At 38.4% G+C, this 16,273-nt stretch overlaps 1 protein-coding gene across 1 annotated transcript; it reads right to left on the minus strand.

Annotated features, from left to right (window-relative positions):
• Positions 1-1,387: 1,387 nt before the first annotated feature.
• On the minus strand, positions 1,388-3,141 carry LOC139843829 (probable NAD(P)H dehydrogenase subunit CRR3, chloroplastic). Its single transcript, XM_071833987.1, has 3 exons — positions 2,859-3,141; positions 2,283-2,422; positions 1,388-1,744 (listed from the first exon to the last, which is right to left on the minus strand). The coding sequence occupies exons 1-3, from the start codon at positions 3,092-3,094 to the stop codon at positions 1,620-1,622; spliced, it is 501 nt and encodes a 166-aa protein (XP_071690088.1). The 5' UTR covers positions 3,095-3,141; the 3' UTR covers positions 1,388-1,619.
• Between the last annotated feature and the right edge of the window lie 13,132 nt (positions 3,142-16,273).

Below are 16,273 nucleotides of genomic sequence, written 5' to 3' on the forward strand. Positions count from 1 at the left end.
TAGGGTTTAGGGTTTAAGGTTTGGTGTTTTGAGTTTATGGACATAAACCCAAAACACCAAACCCTAAACCCTAAACTCTAAACCGTTCATGTTAAAAACTCAATCTAAATTCTAAATCTAAACCCTAAATCTAAACCCTAAACTCTAAACCCTAAATTTCTAAACCCTAATATCTAAACCCTATAAACCCTAATATCTAAACCCCAATAGCTAAAACCTCAAAATACGCTCGAAAAACACGATAATTGTTATATATTACTTCTTCGAGCGCTTTTCCGCCAAAATAAAAACATTTATCACAAAGTGTCTCTACTAAATGTTCATATTTTCATCTCATCTATAATGTTCGTGAACAAAGTTTTTTCAAAAAACGAAAAAAAAAGTTTTTGCTTCCCCCCGCTTCCCCCCGAATGGTTACTTCCCTCTTGATCCTACCAATATATATATATATATATATATATATGTATATAAAGTCAATGTTGATCAACATCCGTCCCGACACTGTTTTGAGCGTTGCAATACTCCAAGATTCTAACCGTCTCGTGTGTTTTACAACCTTGCTCATAGTAGACATCAAGTATATGTTAAATACATTCACAAACCCTAATCTCTTTAATTAAAAGTAACTCCTTCATTGTTACATTGTAAAAGTTTTCATCTTTGTAACTTCAAACAACCAAAAGATAAAGCACATGAATCTTAACAATGACTTTGATTAACTTCAAAGATTAGTACTGAATGTCTTTATTCTTTATAATTCCTTTTGTTTAGTTCCCAGGTTCTTTATAAATGTACATTTAAATAGTCGCATACATAACAACTAAAAAATAATAAAACAAAACAAAAGAGAAAGAATATAAAAACCCAAAAGAGAAAAGAATATGTTAATTTGTACTAATTCTTAACATTTTTCTGTATGTCATTTTATCAAAGCTGCTGTTTCTTAAATCTTTTTCTCTATTAGTGTATATGCTACTTAATACAATATGCTACTTATATTGTTGACTATAAAATAAAATGTGAACTTTGAGTGGTAATCAGCGGCGAAAATACATGAGGGGCCCGTTCCCAATGGATTTTTCTTTTTTTTCAGTGTTAAAATTTTGGGTTTTTCGACTTTGCCCCCCAGTGGAATTTTTTTTTACCAATATATTTTGCCCCAAAACCTTTGAATTTTGCCCAAAATTCTCTAACTTTTGCCCCAAAACCTTCAAATTTTGCCCAAAAACCTTCAATTTTTGCCCAAAAACCTCATTTTTTTGCCCGAAAACCTCCATATTTTGTCCAAAAAAATTGCTACGGTTTTAAACTTTTTTTTGGCCCCGGTGAAAAAAAATCCTAGTTCCGCCACTGGTGCTAATCATGTCTACTTAGTAGAAAACTAGAATTAAACTTATATATCATATGATCTCAAATTTATAGTGTCCCATAACAAACAGGTTGAACAAATTTACCATTATGTGTAGAATATGATCCACAGCCTAATTTACAAATACTGATGCTGTATATATATATCCATGTACAACTAACCCGCAAGGCTGCAACAGTACAATCTGTTACCTAAAACGCCCAATTTAGCCCAAGATAAGCGTTGTGTACCGAGTGATATTGTGAATTATTCACATGATCAGGTCGTCTAAATATGGAGAGACGAATGGTAACTTAACGACACCAGATGCCACAAGAAATGATACAATCCACACAGGCAGAATCCATAAGAACACGACTTTTAGTATATTTTTACCTGAGAATTTGTAACAATACGATCTATTTATAACATAATATTGAATAAGGTTGTGTTTGATAAACTGAATGATTTAGCACTGAATGGTTATGGTTCAGAGCCTCTGAATAAAGTTTGTACCGAATGAAAATAAGTTGTTAGATAATCATTTTAAATGAATGATATGAATTGAGTAAAATTACCTTATTAACGTGTTACATGAATAAAAAATACAATATATACTTGTTGGTTAAACATTCTATGATTTGAGAAGGATATTATAGAAAAATTAAGTGTTTAATTGTTAAGATGGTGTTTCAACTCTGAATGGTTCAACACTGAATTCTGAACCATTCAGCATCACATGTCATTCAGAATTCAGAAACAAACACGCTGAATGTTGAATGGTTCAACATTCAACGCTGAATCATCCCATTAATAGGCAAACAAACGCACCCTTAATATAAATTAATGCTTAAGAAGACTAATCATTAACAAAGATGCAAGTAAACATATAATACATGCTATATAGAGAAACCGTTAAAACACGATTTGTTACCAGGAGAGCGAGACGAGCCTTCAGTTTGATCAAGAATCCATTCACCAGTTTCTCGAAGCTTCTTCTCAACATCTCCTTCCGTTCGTCCAATTGAATTCGATAAAATTGAATCAAACAAAGTCTTTTCTGGTTCAGATTCCCTGTTAATTGGATTTCAGAACACCACACAAAAAAATTTAAAAACCCAAAACTTGTAATGTAACAAAAATCGCAATAATAAGATAATTAGTTATACTAGTGTTTTTTACTATACTGATTATTATTCAACAACTTCCTAAATGCTAATGTATAATAATCAGAATCAGATAATCGTTTAACCAACCAACTCTCAAACTGATCGTTAATTATTATCAATTAAATTTTGCATCAAGAAACACATAAAACTATCAAGTTTGTTTTTATCTAAACAATCTCTAAACGGATAACCGCTTTATCCTGTGACCATTTACTTAAGAGGGCTCCAACCACTGGGCTATTTTGGATGGTTCTAAACAATATTAGCTTATCAAAAGATAATAAACAATAAACAAATACACCACATTATTGAAATTTGAGCAATTACAAAACTGAACTTGCCTGTTGATGTCACGGTCTTTGAATATGCCTGCACCGATAGCTCGTTCGATTTCTGCAACTGAGGGTGTCTTTTGTTTTAGTTGCTTTACTGACTGGGGCTGTACTGAGTTACCAACTATGCGAGTTTTGCGGCTACTATTCGTATTACTTTTGTTATTATTATCTGAAAGACATAAAACAATGGGTGGTCTGTTGCGGTAGTAAATGGAGATGCGATTTAACCTTAACAAGAACATATCTGTTTCTCACTTTTGCTCTGCTTGTAACAACCAGGTGATGAACAAACATAACTGTAAATGTATGGAGGGAAAGATATTACTCATTAACTTATCTTCATACAAGTACAAACAAGTCCAATTCTTTAAACTAATGACCAATTGGTCCTTGAAATTTTGTTGCTTTTTTGCCCTATTTAGTTACTACTTACCAATTCTTCTTACTAATAATGACCAATCGGTCCTTTAAGGTGTTCATGGTTAAATCGGTTTAAACTGAACCAAAATAGGTCAAATCCATTAGTTTTCAGTTTCTAAACATGGAATGAAACCGGACAAAATCCAAACTATATTTAAAAGACATAATTACGCTCCTCGTCCCTGTGGATTAACCCAAAATACAGCCCTCGTCCTTATGGTCGAATTTTTGCTTTCCTCATCCCTGTGGTATTTAACCCCTACAACCCTCGTCCCTCCGTCTAAAAAACGTCAATTTCAGCCGTTTGTCTGTATCACGTGAGGTACATGTGAGGGTAAATTAGTCCAATGCCTATTAAATCACGTATATAAACCATAGGGACGAGGGAAAACATTCAGATCTAAAAAATTAGGGTTAATTATAATCGTCATTAAAACCCTAGAATTGGGGGCGTGAAATTGAAGATGATGTACACTGTAAGACCTGAAGAACCTGAATACGACATTCCATTAATATATGGTGAGTGAATGAATCTATGTTTTTCATCTATTAATTTGATGTATTTTGCTACTACTCATAACCCCAATTTTCTGTTTATTTGAAATGACAGATTCATATGAATCATTGTTTACTTTAAAGTTGCATCATGGTGGTGAGTTTACTGATACGCCAGGAAGGAAATATGTCAATGGTAAGGTAAGTTTTGTTGATTTGATTGACATTGAGATGTTTTCAATCCACGAGCTTGATAATCTGATACAAGAATTAGGATATGATGGTTTTAAGGTCATTGTCTACCATTTTATAAGACCTAATAGTGACCTGGATTACGGTTTAGAACCATTAGGTTCAGATGATGATGTTAGAAACTTTGTTAAGTATGTGAAAGAAAGTAGGAAAAGCCAACAGGTTGTGGAAATGTCTGTTTACACAGAACATGGATTAAATCCTAAGGTCAACCCATTTGTTAGCCCTAAAGGAAGAATTAGGTTCAGTTTAGAAGAGATTGTTGAGGAAGAACAAAATGAAGAACAAAATGCTAACAGATCAAAGGCTAGTGTTGCTAAGAGATTAAATGTTGATTGTAATGAAGTGTTAGATGAAACTCATCCTGTGTGTGAAAATGTAGAGGTCAACCAAAGTGAATCAAACATGGTTAATGAACATGATAAGACATCACAGGATAATGATGAGGAAGAGGATGATTATATAGTTGAAGAAGATAATGAAATTGGTGATTATGAAGTTGACATGCAAGAATTTCACTGTGTGATTGACAAGGACTGTGAATTTATGGGAAATGCAAGCCAAATATTAGATCAGAGACCCAAGAATGATGAGTTTGTGGGGTTAGAACAGTTTGATATTGATCAATTTGACAGTGATGTTGATGAGAGTGACCTAGAGTGTATGAGGAAAAGAAAACTGAATGAATTGAAAGCACAAGAGAAAGAAAGATCATCTGCAGGTTTTAAAGTTAATTTCTCAGTTGGGCAAGAGTTTGGTAGTAAAGCAGAGGTAAAGGAACTTGTTGACTTGCATGCTATTGAGACAAGAAGGAATCTTGTGATTGTGAAAAATGACAGGATCAGGCTTAGGGCCAAATGTGAGGGTTTTCTAAAAAACTATAAAAATGGTGAATTTGTGGGTGGGAAACAACCATTGACTGGTCAAACTTCAAATAAAGGTGGGGTAGGTGAGGGTAGTGGGGCATTAAAGTATAAAGGTAATAGGAAAAAGACAAGTAAAGCTACACCACCCAATAAAGATAAGAAATCTCATCATAGGATTAAACATATTGAATGTCAATGGGCTTTACAGGTTAGTAAAATTCCCAACTCAGAAACATGGTCAGTTAGAACATATAATCATAAGCATGACTGTCTAGAATCAAGATTAATTAGACAGTGTACTTCTCAGTTTCTAGCAACAAAATTGGTTGACCAATTACAAACAAACCCACAAATTCCAGTTAGAGCAGTCAAATCCCAATTGGAGTCAAATTTGGAAGTCAAAATACATCCACAGAAAGCTTTTAGAGCACTGCAGAAGGCCAAGAAAACCCTAAAAGGAGACTACATGGATCAGTATGGGGATTTAAGAGACTATGCTATTGAGCTAAAAAGATCTAACCCTGGAACTACAGTTAAAATAGATGTTGAACCTGTTGAAGATCCAAACATGAGTACAAGGGTTTTCAAAAGAATTTATATTTGTTTGGGGGCTTGTAAAAGGGGATTTAGGGCTATTGGAAGGGATCTGCTTGGTGTGGATGGTGCATTCATGAAAGAACCAGCCAGTGGTCATTTGTTAACAGCTGTAGGTCTTGACTCTAATAATGGAATCTATCCTGTGGCTTATGCAATTGTGGAATCAGAGTGTTATGATTCTTGGTGTTGGTTCCTTGAGTTAGTGGCTTCAGATCTGGAACTAGATGAGATGTGTAACTTCACTTTTATTAGTGATAGACAAAAGGTACAACTAATTACTACTTTAATTCTCACTTTATTTAATAATTTACTTTTACAATTAAAAGTGAATCTCATTGTTTAATATCTTGTAACAGGGTCTTGTATCTGCTGTTGCAAAAGTATTCCCTGTAGCAGAACATAGATTCTGTTTAAGGCATATTCATGAGAATATGAAGAAGAATTGGCGTGGGGTTGCATACAAAAATCACTTGTGGGCTTGTGCAACTGCAACAACAGTTCCACAATTTGAAAAAAAAATGGCATTGTTGAAGGAATTTTCTGAACCAGCATATGTGTATTTGTCAAAGATTCCACCTGCACAGTGGGCAAGAAGCCATTTTACTGGTAACATGGTTATTTTAACATTTATGCATACTGTATTATCTTTTTGGATATGTACTAGTTATGTTTGTATCTTGATTTATGTATGTATCATGTATTATAGGTCGTGCACTTTCAGATATATTGTTGAATAACATTTGTGAAGTCCTTAATAGATGGTTATGTGAGGCTAGAGACAAACCAATTATCACTGCTTTGGAGTATATTAGGCAGTACTTAATGAAAAGAATAGCTAATGTGATCACAGCTATTTCAAAGTGCAATACTCCACTGACATTAGGTGCTACTAAAGTGTTTGACAAGGTAAAAAAGGAAGCTATGAAGTGTGATGTTATTTGGAATGGTGATGAAAAATATCAGGTTAATTGTAACGACCCTGGTTTTTCCAACATTATTTATTAATAATTATTATTATTAATACGCGTGATTAAACGAATGTATGTTATTACATTTACATGTTGCCATGATTGCCGTACTCGAACTTTAAATGCCCGAAACGTCTTTGTGACACCCGGAACTTGCACGAATAATATTTTAAGATATTATTTACATTCATGATTAATTTTATTAATCATTTTAATTAACTAAAGCTATTAGTTAGTTACTTGGGCTTAACTTGGACTTTTATTGGATTACTTGCAACTTGGGCTTTAATTAGTTTAATGGACTCATGGATAAGACTTACAAGCCCACCCTACAATTATTAGTGGACATTTAGCCCACTCTTTTAAGTGTAAGTATCAATTAGATCATGAACTAGTTAGTTAATACTTAAAGGAATCTAGTTTGCTCATTATCCCCATGAACACCACCCTTTTACCCAACTTTTTCAAGCTTTACATACAAGTAACCATAAGACTTCTTCTTCCCTCCTTTTTGCTGCAGAAAGTCGTGGCCCTTAGGCCATAGAATGGGCATTTTAGTTTCATTTTTCATTCACATATTACTTGCTCACTCATTTCTCAAACACACTCACTTTACTTGCTTCATCTTTTCTCTTATCTTTCTCTCAAGTTCTTCTTTCTTTCTTGTAAGTAACAACTTCTTTTCTTCTTTTCTTTGTTGGTAAAAACTGATTTCTACATGAACATAATCATCATCAATCTTTGTTGTTATTACTTGTTCTTGTTAAAGATTAATTACTTGTCTTGATTACTAGTTATTATTTACTTACTTACTTGTCTTTCTTTACCAAGTTACAAGATCAAACTTTCTAGTTTTGATTCTTCATTTATATCTTGTATTTAACAAGAACATCAAGAACATAATCTCTCTAGTTATGTTCTACATATTTTGTTTCAAAGAATTAAAGTTCATAGTTGTATAAACTCTTTACTTGTAGTTCTTGAAGTAACTTTGAAGTTACTTCACTTAAAGATCAACTTGGGTTGAATCTTTAAAAGTAAGAGCAACTATGAATCATCTTCTTGTTTAGTTAACTTTCTACTTTATTTATTTCAAAGATTTAAAGTTTATAATCTTTAAAATTGTTACTTGTGTTCTTGTTTGTTGTATGTTACTAGAATACCACCTTCATGGTTGGTTTAGGCTTATCATTTCATTTTCTTTATTTCTTATTGTTAGTTGCTTACTACACATTTGAACAAGGACATGAAACCAACAAGAGCTTACACTTTGGTGCAAGTATCATGGATCCAACACTTGGTTGTGATCTTTCTTAGTGTTCATGAACTTGTTCATAAACTTACATGTAACCTTGGTTCATCAAACACTTACAACACTTGCACTTGAGTTATGATGGACAAACCTTGGTCTAAATGATGTTAACACATCAACGAGTTGTACACTTGAAGCTATACGCATCAAGGATGAGAACCGTGATGAACATCAAGCACCGAGACAACCGGAACTCTCCAAAACCCACTGTTCTGTCCAAAAGTTTCTGACCTACTGCTTCTGGAACATACCAGTAGACCTGGGCTGTTCTAAACTTGATTTTTAGATAGAACTTTTCGAGTAGATAACTTTTCATATAGGACTCGTCTTAATCCGAGTTACGGTTTAGGATTTATGGCCCTCCGATCGTTACCATGTCCTTTAACGTTGTGCAGAAATTTCTGACCTACTCGCACTTAGACCGTCACCACGGTCAAACCAAGACGAGTTTGCTTCTGTAAATTTTACCACACTTAAGGGACTCATAGACGGAGCCATGACCACTGGTCTCACCTTAATTCAGTAAGGGTAGAGGCCGTGGTGACTGACCGAAGTCAGCCTTTGTTTTAAACGACTTTCATAAACGAGTCTTACTTGTTACCTTTTGTTTAATGATGATTGATGATGACCCTTATGACCTTAATTATGTACTTGTAAACCTTTTGAGACGACTTATTGACTTAGTGCTATTTGACTTAGGTTGAGGACGTTTGGACCGTTACTTGCACACCACTTTCCGACTACTACCTTACCTTTACTACTAATCATTGTGAGTTATAGCATTCCCTTTTTACTTTAACTTATTTTGGGAACTGAGAATGCATGCGGAGTTTATGTTTTACATACTAGGCACGAGTACTTAAACTTATATATGTGTGGGTTATATAACGGCAGAAACATTCCCTTTAGCTCGGTAACGTTTAATCATTGGTTTTTGAACCGTGAACGCGAATCTTAGATATGGATCCATAGGGTTTGACATCCCCACTCGGGCTAGTAGCGCTAGCATTTAATGAGTGTTTAATACTTCGAGGTTATACGCACTTGCCAAGTGCACTTTAAGGGGGTACATTAAACGTTAAGTTAGTTACCGGGTGCCCACGGTTAAGCATATACTTTTACATACTTTTGAAACGCTCGTCGTAGCACTGAAATCTCGTGGCCTACTTACATTACTGTTATACTTAAACTATAGCTCACCAACCTTTGTGTTGACCTTTTTAAGCATGTATTTTCTCAGGTGCTTGAAGTCGCTTCCGCTATCTTACTAGTCGTGCTGTAGAACCCGCTGCCTAGAGTTGTTATCGCATGACTACTTATGTTGCATTCAAACTTTTTACTTATGAACTTATGTTATGTAACGACCATTATGGTCACGTACACTTATTTAATGCTTCTACTTAGCGAAGCATACTTTTGATTTGTAAAACAATTGACGTATGTTATGACGTCACTTTTATTTATGAATGTAAACTCTGTTTTGAAAACGCATATAGTACTTAACCTTGTAATGATCCTGTTGTTGATGGTCCGTACATGATGATTTAGTACGGGGCGTCACATTTGGTATCAGAGCATTGGTTGTAGGGAATTAGGATGCATTAGTGAGTCTAAGACCGACCCGAGTAGGATTCACTAATAGGGCTAATCTACAACTTGTTAGTTTACTTGTTTCCGCTGAACTTACTGCATGCTGCTGCTTACTGTTACTGCTATATGCCGTATGCTACTACATGATTTCATTACTGCATGCTAGTACTTGCTTTCGATTGCATGCTAGTTTCGTACGATTACTGATATTGCCATGCTACTTATTGTTATACATGATTTAAACTGTTGGCCTATTATTTGCTTGCTTTATGACATACTGACATGGAAAATTTATTTTTCCTTGTTCAGATGTCGGACGTTCCACCTACTGACATCCCGAGCGGCTCAGGCCCCGTTGTTCCTCCCACTGCTGCACCTGTTGCTGCTGCTGCTGCTGCCGACATTCCGGCCCCGACACCCACTGGCGACCCCGGCGCCTCTAGTTCTGGAGCTAGCTCTAGTGTGCCTATCCCGGCGTCTTCTTCCAGACCCCTGAGACAACTGGCTCGCATTGGTGGCATGGAGATCCCCGCGGAGTTCGGGGAAGGTCCCTTCCGCAATCACTGGGGCACACCTTGCCGACGCACTGCCGACGGCCGCTTAGCCGTGATTACGCCAGGCCGACACCGACAGATGTTGGCCGCTTTCGGATACGTTGAGCCACCCGCGCCACCACCGCATGATTCAGACGACGGTTCTTCCACCGATGCTTCTTCAGACGACACCTCATCTGACGACTCCAGTGATGAGGAGGATCCCGCTGACCGACCGATTCAGGCACCTTCTACCCCGCCGAAGAAGCGGTATCGCTTCGCTGGCATAATTCCTGGTCGTACTGTCACTGACGCTTATGGTCGGCGTCGTAGGATCACTGCACGTAAACGGCTGGTGCCGTACCCCGCCGACCCACTGATATTACCGTCTCCACCCAGAGCCGGACCATCCACTTCAGCACCACCGGCTCCACCTGCACCGCCAGCACCACCTGCCCCACCATCTTCCTCTAATGAGGAAATGAGGCGGGAGATTGAGATTCTCCAGACTCGAGTTACTGAGCTCGAGGAGCAGATGACTCATGTTTTGGACATCTTGTACCCACCATCGCCGTAGGACTTTGTACTAGATTCTGTATTGTAACCTCTTTTGTAATTTCATATTTCACTTGTGTAATGTACGAACTTATTGTAATGTATGAACTTATTATCATTAATGAATGAAATTTGTGTTGTTACTTTGTGCGCAAGTGTTCTATTTACGTTATCATATCATGGTTTTGTGGTACTTATATATGCTTGCATTACTTGATCAACATGTGTTGTGCTGTTTTCATGTTGGTTGTTATATACTATATTATTATTATTTGCATAATGGATTTTGACTTGAGTCAAAATGTTTGTATAGAACATCATGGCCAACGGGAGATCTATCCCCACCGCGGCACAAATTGAGGAAATGATTAACGAGCGAGTCGCTGCTGCACTAGCTGAAAGACAACCCCAAGTTCCACCACCACCGCCTGTCAATCCACCTGTCGTCCGAGATGGGTGTACTTACAAGGAATTTCAAAACTGCAAGCCACACTACTTCAGTGGCACTGAGGGACCCGTCGGTCTCACCAGATGGTTCGAAAAGTTGGAATCGGTATTCAGGGTTAGCAATTGTTCTGAGGCTAACAAAACGAAATTTGCATCTTGCACGCTGTCTGATGGCGCGCTCACATGGTGGAATACCATGGCCCAAGCGAAAGGAATTGATGAGGCGTATGCTACGCCTTGGGAAGAATTTAAATGTGCTATGATCGAGGAATACTGTCCGAGAACCGAGATTCAAAAGATGGAAATCGAATTTATGCAATTGAAAACTGTAGGGAACGACCTTAACAGCTACAACCGTAGGTTTTTGGAATTGGCTCTTATGTGTCCAACCATGGTCACCCCCGAATTTAAGCGTTTGGAGAAATACTTCTCGGGACTTCCTAAGTCCATCAAGGGTAATGTTACCTCATCCAAGCCACCAAGTGTTCCCGAAGCAATGCGCATGGCGCATACTCTCTTGAATCAAATCATCCTGGACGAGCCGGAGAAGGCTAAGTTCGAAACTGTTAGTGGTGAAAAGAGGAAATGGGACAACAACCACAACAACAACAGGGGTAGGAACTATGATCAAAACCCAGCAAAACGACATGAAGGGTTCAGGCAAAACAACAACATGCACAACAACAACACCAACCCCAACAACAACAACCGCACCAATCCGAACTACAAAGGAACCCTACCACAATGCAATAGGTGCTACAAGCACCACACTGGGTATTGCAATGTTATCTGTGAGAAGTGCCAACGATCTGGACATGTTGGCAAGGATTGCAAGGTTACCACTTTGAACGTGAAGCCAAACCACAACAACAATGGGCCTAAGAAGTGTTATGAATGTGGAAAGACGGGCCATTTCAGAAACGAGTGTCCTAACAAGCGTAAGGATGGCGGACCACCGCGTGCTAGAGCCTTCAACGTTAATGCAAGGGACGCTCGCGACAACCCCGACTTGGTGACAGGTATATTCAAGATCAACAATCTTTTAGCTTCTGTCCTATTTGATACTGGTGCCGATAGGAGCTATGTGTGTAGACATTTTTGTGATAAGTTAGATTGGTCGTTAGTTCCTTTGAAGGAAAGTATGCTTGTCGAGGTCGCAAATGGAAAACTTGAAAAGGTTGACCATATTAGTCGTGGAGCTATTATCAACATAGCTGGTGCAGATTTCGAAATTGATTTGATACCTATCAAACTGGGAAGTTTTGACGCGATCGTCGGTATGGATTGGTTGAGCAAGATAAAGGCCGATGTTATCTGTGGAGATAAAGCACTTCGCATACCACAAGGAGATGGCGAACCACTGGTTATCTATGGAGAGAGATGTACCTCGAAGTTGAACCTCATTAGTTGCGTGAAAGCGCAAAAGATTATGAAGAAGGGACGCTTTGCTGTCCTAGCACATGTGAAAGCGGTAGAAACTGAGGTGAAGAACGTGAACGACGTTCGAATTGTGAACGAATTTTCTGATGTCTTCCCAGAGGAATTGCCTGGATTACCGCCGCAGAGAGCAGTAGAGTTTCAGATTGACTTGGTGCCAGGAGCTGCACCTGTAGCTCGCGCACCTTATAGACTCGCACCTTCCGAGATGCAAGAATTACAGAGTCAACTACAAGAGCTATTAGATCGAGGGTTTATCCAACCAAGCTTCTCGCCTTGGGGCGCACCTGTGTTGTTTGTGAAGAAGAAGGATGGATCCTTCCGTATGTGTATCGACTACCGTGAACTCAACAAATTGACTATCAAGAATCGATATCCTCTTCCACGAATTGATGATCTTTTTGATCAACTACAAGGATCGAGCGTTTATTCAAAGATCGATTTGCGATCCGGATATCACCAGCTGAGGGTGAAGGAAAGTGACGTGATGAAAACTGCATTCAGGACCCGTTATGGTCATTATGAGTTCCTCGTGATGCCATTCGGTTTGACAAATGCACCTGCCGTGTTCATGGATCTCATGAATCGTGTCTGCAAGCCTTACTTGGATAAGTTTGTTATCGTCTTCATAGATGATATCCTCATCTACTCTAAGAGCGAAGAAGAACATGAGCAACACCTTCGGCTAGTGCTTGAACTCTTAAGACAAGAGCAACTTTACGCCAAATTCTCCAAGTGCGAATTTTGGTTGAAGGAAGTACAGTTTTTGGGTCATGTTGTGAGCGACCAGGGTATCAAAGTTGATCCCGCCAAGATTGAAGCCATCAGCAAGTGGGAGACCCCCACTACTCCAACGCATATTCGCCAATTTCTAGGTCTCGCCGGTTATTATCGAAGGTTTATCGAAGGATTTTCTCTGATTGCGCGTCCTTTGACCGCACTGACTCACAAGGGCAAGAAGTTCATTTGGGAACCCACACACGAATCAGCATTCCAAACTTTGAAGAAGAAGTTAACCTCCGCACCTATCCTATCACTTCCTGAAGGCAGTGACGACTTTGTTGTTTATTGCGATGCATCGAAGAGTGGTTTTGGTTGTGTACTGATGCAACGATCAAAGGTTATTGCCTATGCCTCCCGCCAATTGAAGATTCACGAGCGGAACTACACAACACATGATCTTGAACTTGGAGCCGTTGTCTTTGCACTCAAATTGTGGAGACATTATTTGTATGGAACTAAGAGCACTATCTTCACCGATCACAAGAGTCTCCAGCACATCTTCGATCAGAAGCAATTGAATATGAGACTGCGTCGATGGATCGAGACGCTCAACGACTACGATTGTGAACTCCGTTATCACCCTGGCAAGGCCAATGTTGTAGCTGACGCTTTAAGCCGAAAGGAGAGGACGGCACCTCTCCGTGTTAGGGCTCTGAACATCACCATCCATTCGAACCTCAACAACCAGATCAGAGTAGCCCAAGTTGAGGCTCTCAAGGAGGAGAACATATCTCACGAGCATTTGAACATACTTGTCTCTCGATTCGAGGTTAGAGAGTCTGGACTCCGATGTTATGCCGGAAGAATTTGGGTACCTTACTATGGAGATCTGCGAAGCCTGATACTTGATGAAGCACACAAATCGAGATATTCGATTCACCCCGGTGCAGGTAAGATGTACCACGACCTTAAAGAACAGTATTGGTGGCCGAATCTTAAGAAGGACGTTGCGACTTATGTTGGTAAGTGTTTGACTTGCTCGAAGGTTAAAGCCGAACATCAGAGACCTTCTGGGTTACTTCAACAGCCGGAAATCCCACAATGGAAGTGGGAAAGGATCACAATGGATTTCATTACTAAGCTGCCGAAGACGGTGGGTGGATGCGATACTATTTGGGTTATCGTTGACCGCCTCACCAAATCTGCACACTTCCTAGCGATGAAGGAAACTGATACAATGGAAAGACTTGCTCAGCTGTACATCAAAGAGGTTGTATCTCGTCATGGTGTACCTTTATCAATCATCTCCGATCGCGATCCCCGTTTTGCTTCCAGATTTTGGCGTTCTTTGCAAGAAGCCATGGGAACTCGTCTTGACATGAGTACTGCTTATCATCCTCAGACTGACGGGCAAAGTGAACGAACGATTCAGACCTTGGAGGACATGCTGCGTGCATGTGTCATTGATTTTGGAAAGGCCTGGGAAAGGCATTTGCCACTCGCCGAATTCTCGTACAATAACAGTTATCACTCAAGCATTAATGCTGCACCTTTTGAAGCATTGTATGGTCGTAAGTGCCGATCTCCTATTTGTTGGGCCGAAGTAGGAGAAAAGCAAATCACCGGACCCGAGGTAGTCCACGAAACCACGGAGAAGATTGCTCAGATCCAAGCTAGACTTAAGACTGCCCGTGATCGCCAAAAGAGCTATGCCGATCTTAAACGGAAAGACTTTGAATTTAATGTTGGTGATCGTGTAATGTTGAAGGTTGCACCTTGGAAAGGTGTGATCCGTTTTGGAAAACGTGGAAAGTTGAACCCACGATACATTGGTCCTTTCGAAATTTTGGAACGTGTTGGACCCGTTGCTTATCGTCTTGATCTTCCAGCACAATTGAGCTCAGTTCATCCTACCTTCCATGTGTCAAACTTGAAGAAGTGTCTTGCTGCACCCGAACTCATCATACCTTTGGAAGAACTTACTATTGATGACAAACTCCACTTTGTGGAGGAACCTGTTGAGATTATGGATCGTGAGATCAAAACTTTGAAACGCAACAAGATTCCGATTGTACGAGTACGATGGAATGCCAAACGAGGACCTGAGTTTACTTGGGAACGAGAGGATCAAATGATGCGGAAATATCCTCATCTTTTCCCGACTCCTCCATCTACTTCAGCTTAAATTTCGGGACGAAATTTTCTTTAACAGGTGGGTAATGTAACGACACTGGTTTTTCCAACATTATTTATTAATAATTATTATTATTAATACGCGTGATTAAACGAATGTATGTTATTACATTTACATGTTGCCATGATTGCCGTACTCGAACTTTAAATGCCCGAAACGTCTTTGTGACACCCGGAACTTGCACGAATAATATTTTAAGATATTATTTACATTCATGATTAATTTTATTAATCATTTTAATTAACTAAAGCTATTAGTTAGTTACTTGGGCTTAACTTGGACTTTTATTGGATTACTTGCAACTTGGGCTTTAATTAGTTTAATGGACTCATGGATAAGACTTACAAGCCCACCCTACAATTATTAGTGGACATTTAGCCCACTCTTTTAAGTGTAAGTATCAATTAGATCATGAACTAGTTAGTTAATACTTAAAGGAATCTAGTTTGCTCATTATCCCCATGAACACCACCCTTTTACCCAACTTTTTCAAGCTTTACATACAAGTAACCATAAGACTTCTTCTTCCCTCCTTTTTGCTGCAGAAAGTCGTGGCCCTTAGGCCATAGAATGGGCATTTTAGTTTCATTTTTCATTCACATATTACTTGCTCACTCATTTCTCAAACACACTCACTTTACTTGCTTCATCTTTTCTCTTATCTTTCTCTCAAGTTCTTCTTTCTTTCTTGTAAGTAACAACTTCTTTTCTTCTTTTCTTTGTTGGTAAAAACTGATTTCTACATGAACATAATCATCATCAATCTTTGTTGTTATTACTTGTTCTTGTTAAAGATTAATTACTTGTCTTGATTACTAGTTATTATTTACTTACTTACTTGTCTTTCTTTACCAAGTTACAAGATCAAACTTTCTAGTTTTGATTCTTCATTTATATCTTGTATTTAACAAGAACATCAAGAACATAATCTCTCTAGTTATGTTCTACATATTTTGTTTCAAAGAATTAAAGTTCATAGTTGTATAAACTCTTTACTTGTAGTTCTTGAAGTAACTTTGAAGTTACTTCACT

The sequence above is a fragment of the Rutidosis leptorrhynchoides genome, chromosome 4 (assembly GCF_046630445.1).
Source record: "Rutidosis leptorrhynchoides isolate AG116_Rl617_1_P2 chromosome 4, CSIRO_AGI_Rlap_v1, whole genome shotgun sequence".
Lineage (NCBI taxonomy): Eukaryota > Viridiplantae > Streptophyta > Magnoliopsida > Asterales > Asteraceae > Rutidosis > Rutidosis leptorrhynchoides.

Coding starts and splice junctions, on each gene's coding strand:
- LOC139843829 (XM_071833987.1), bottom strand. CDS start 3,094: ATGTTCTTGTTAAGGTTAAATCGCATCTCCATTTACTACCGCAACAGA. Junction 2,423..2,858: donor AAAGACCGTGACATCAACAG/GCAAGTTCAGTT, acceptor TCCAATTAACAG/GGAATCTGAACCAGAAAAGA. Junction 1,745..2,282: donor AGGCTCGTCTCGCTCTCCTG/GTAACAAATCGT, acceptor ACAAATTCTCAG/GTAAAAATATACTAAAAGTC.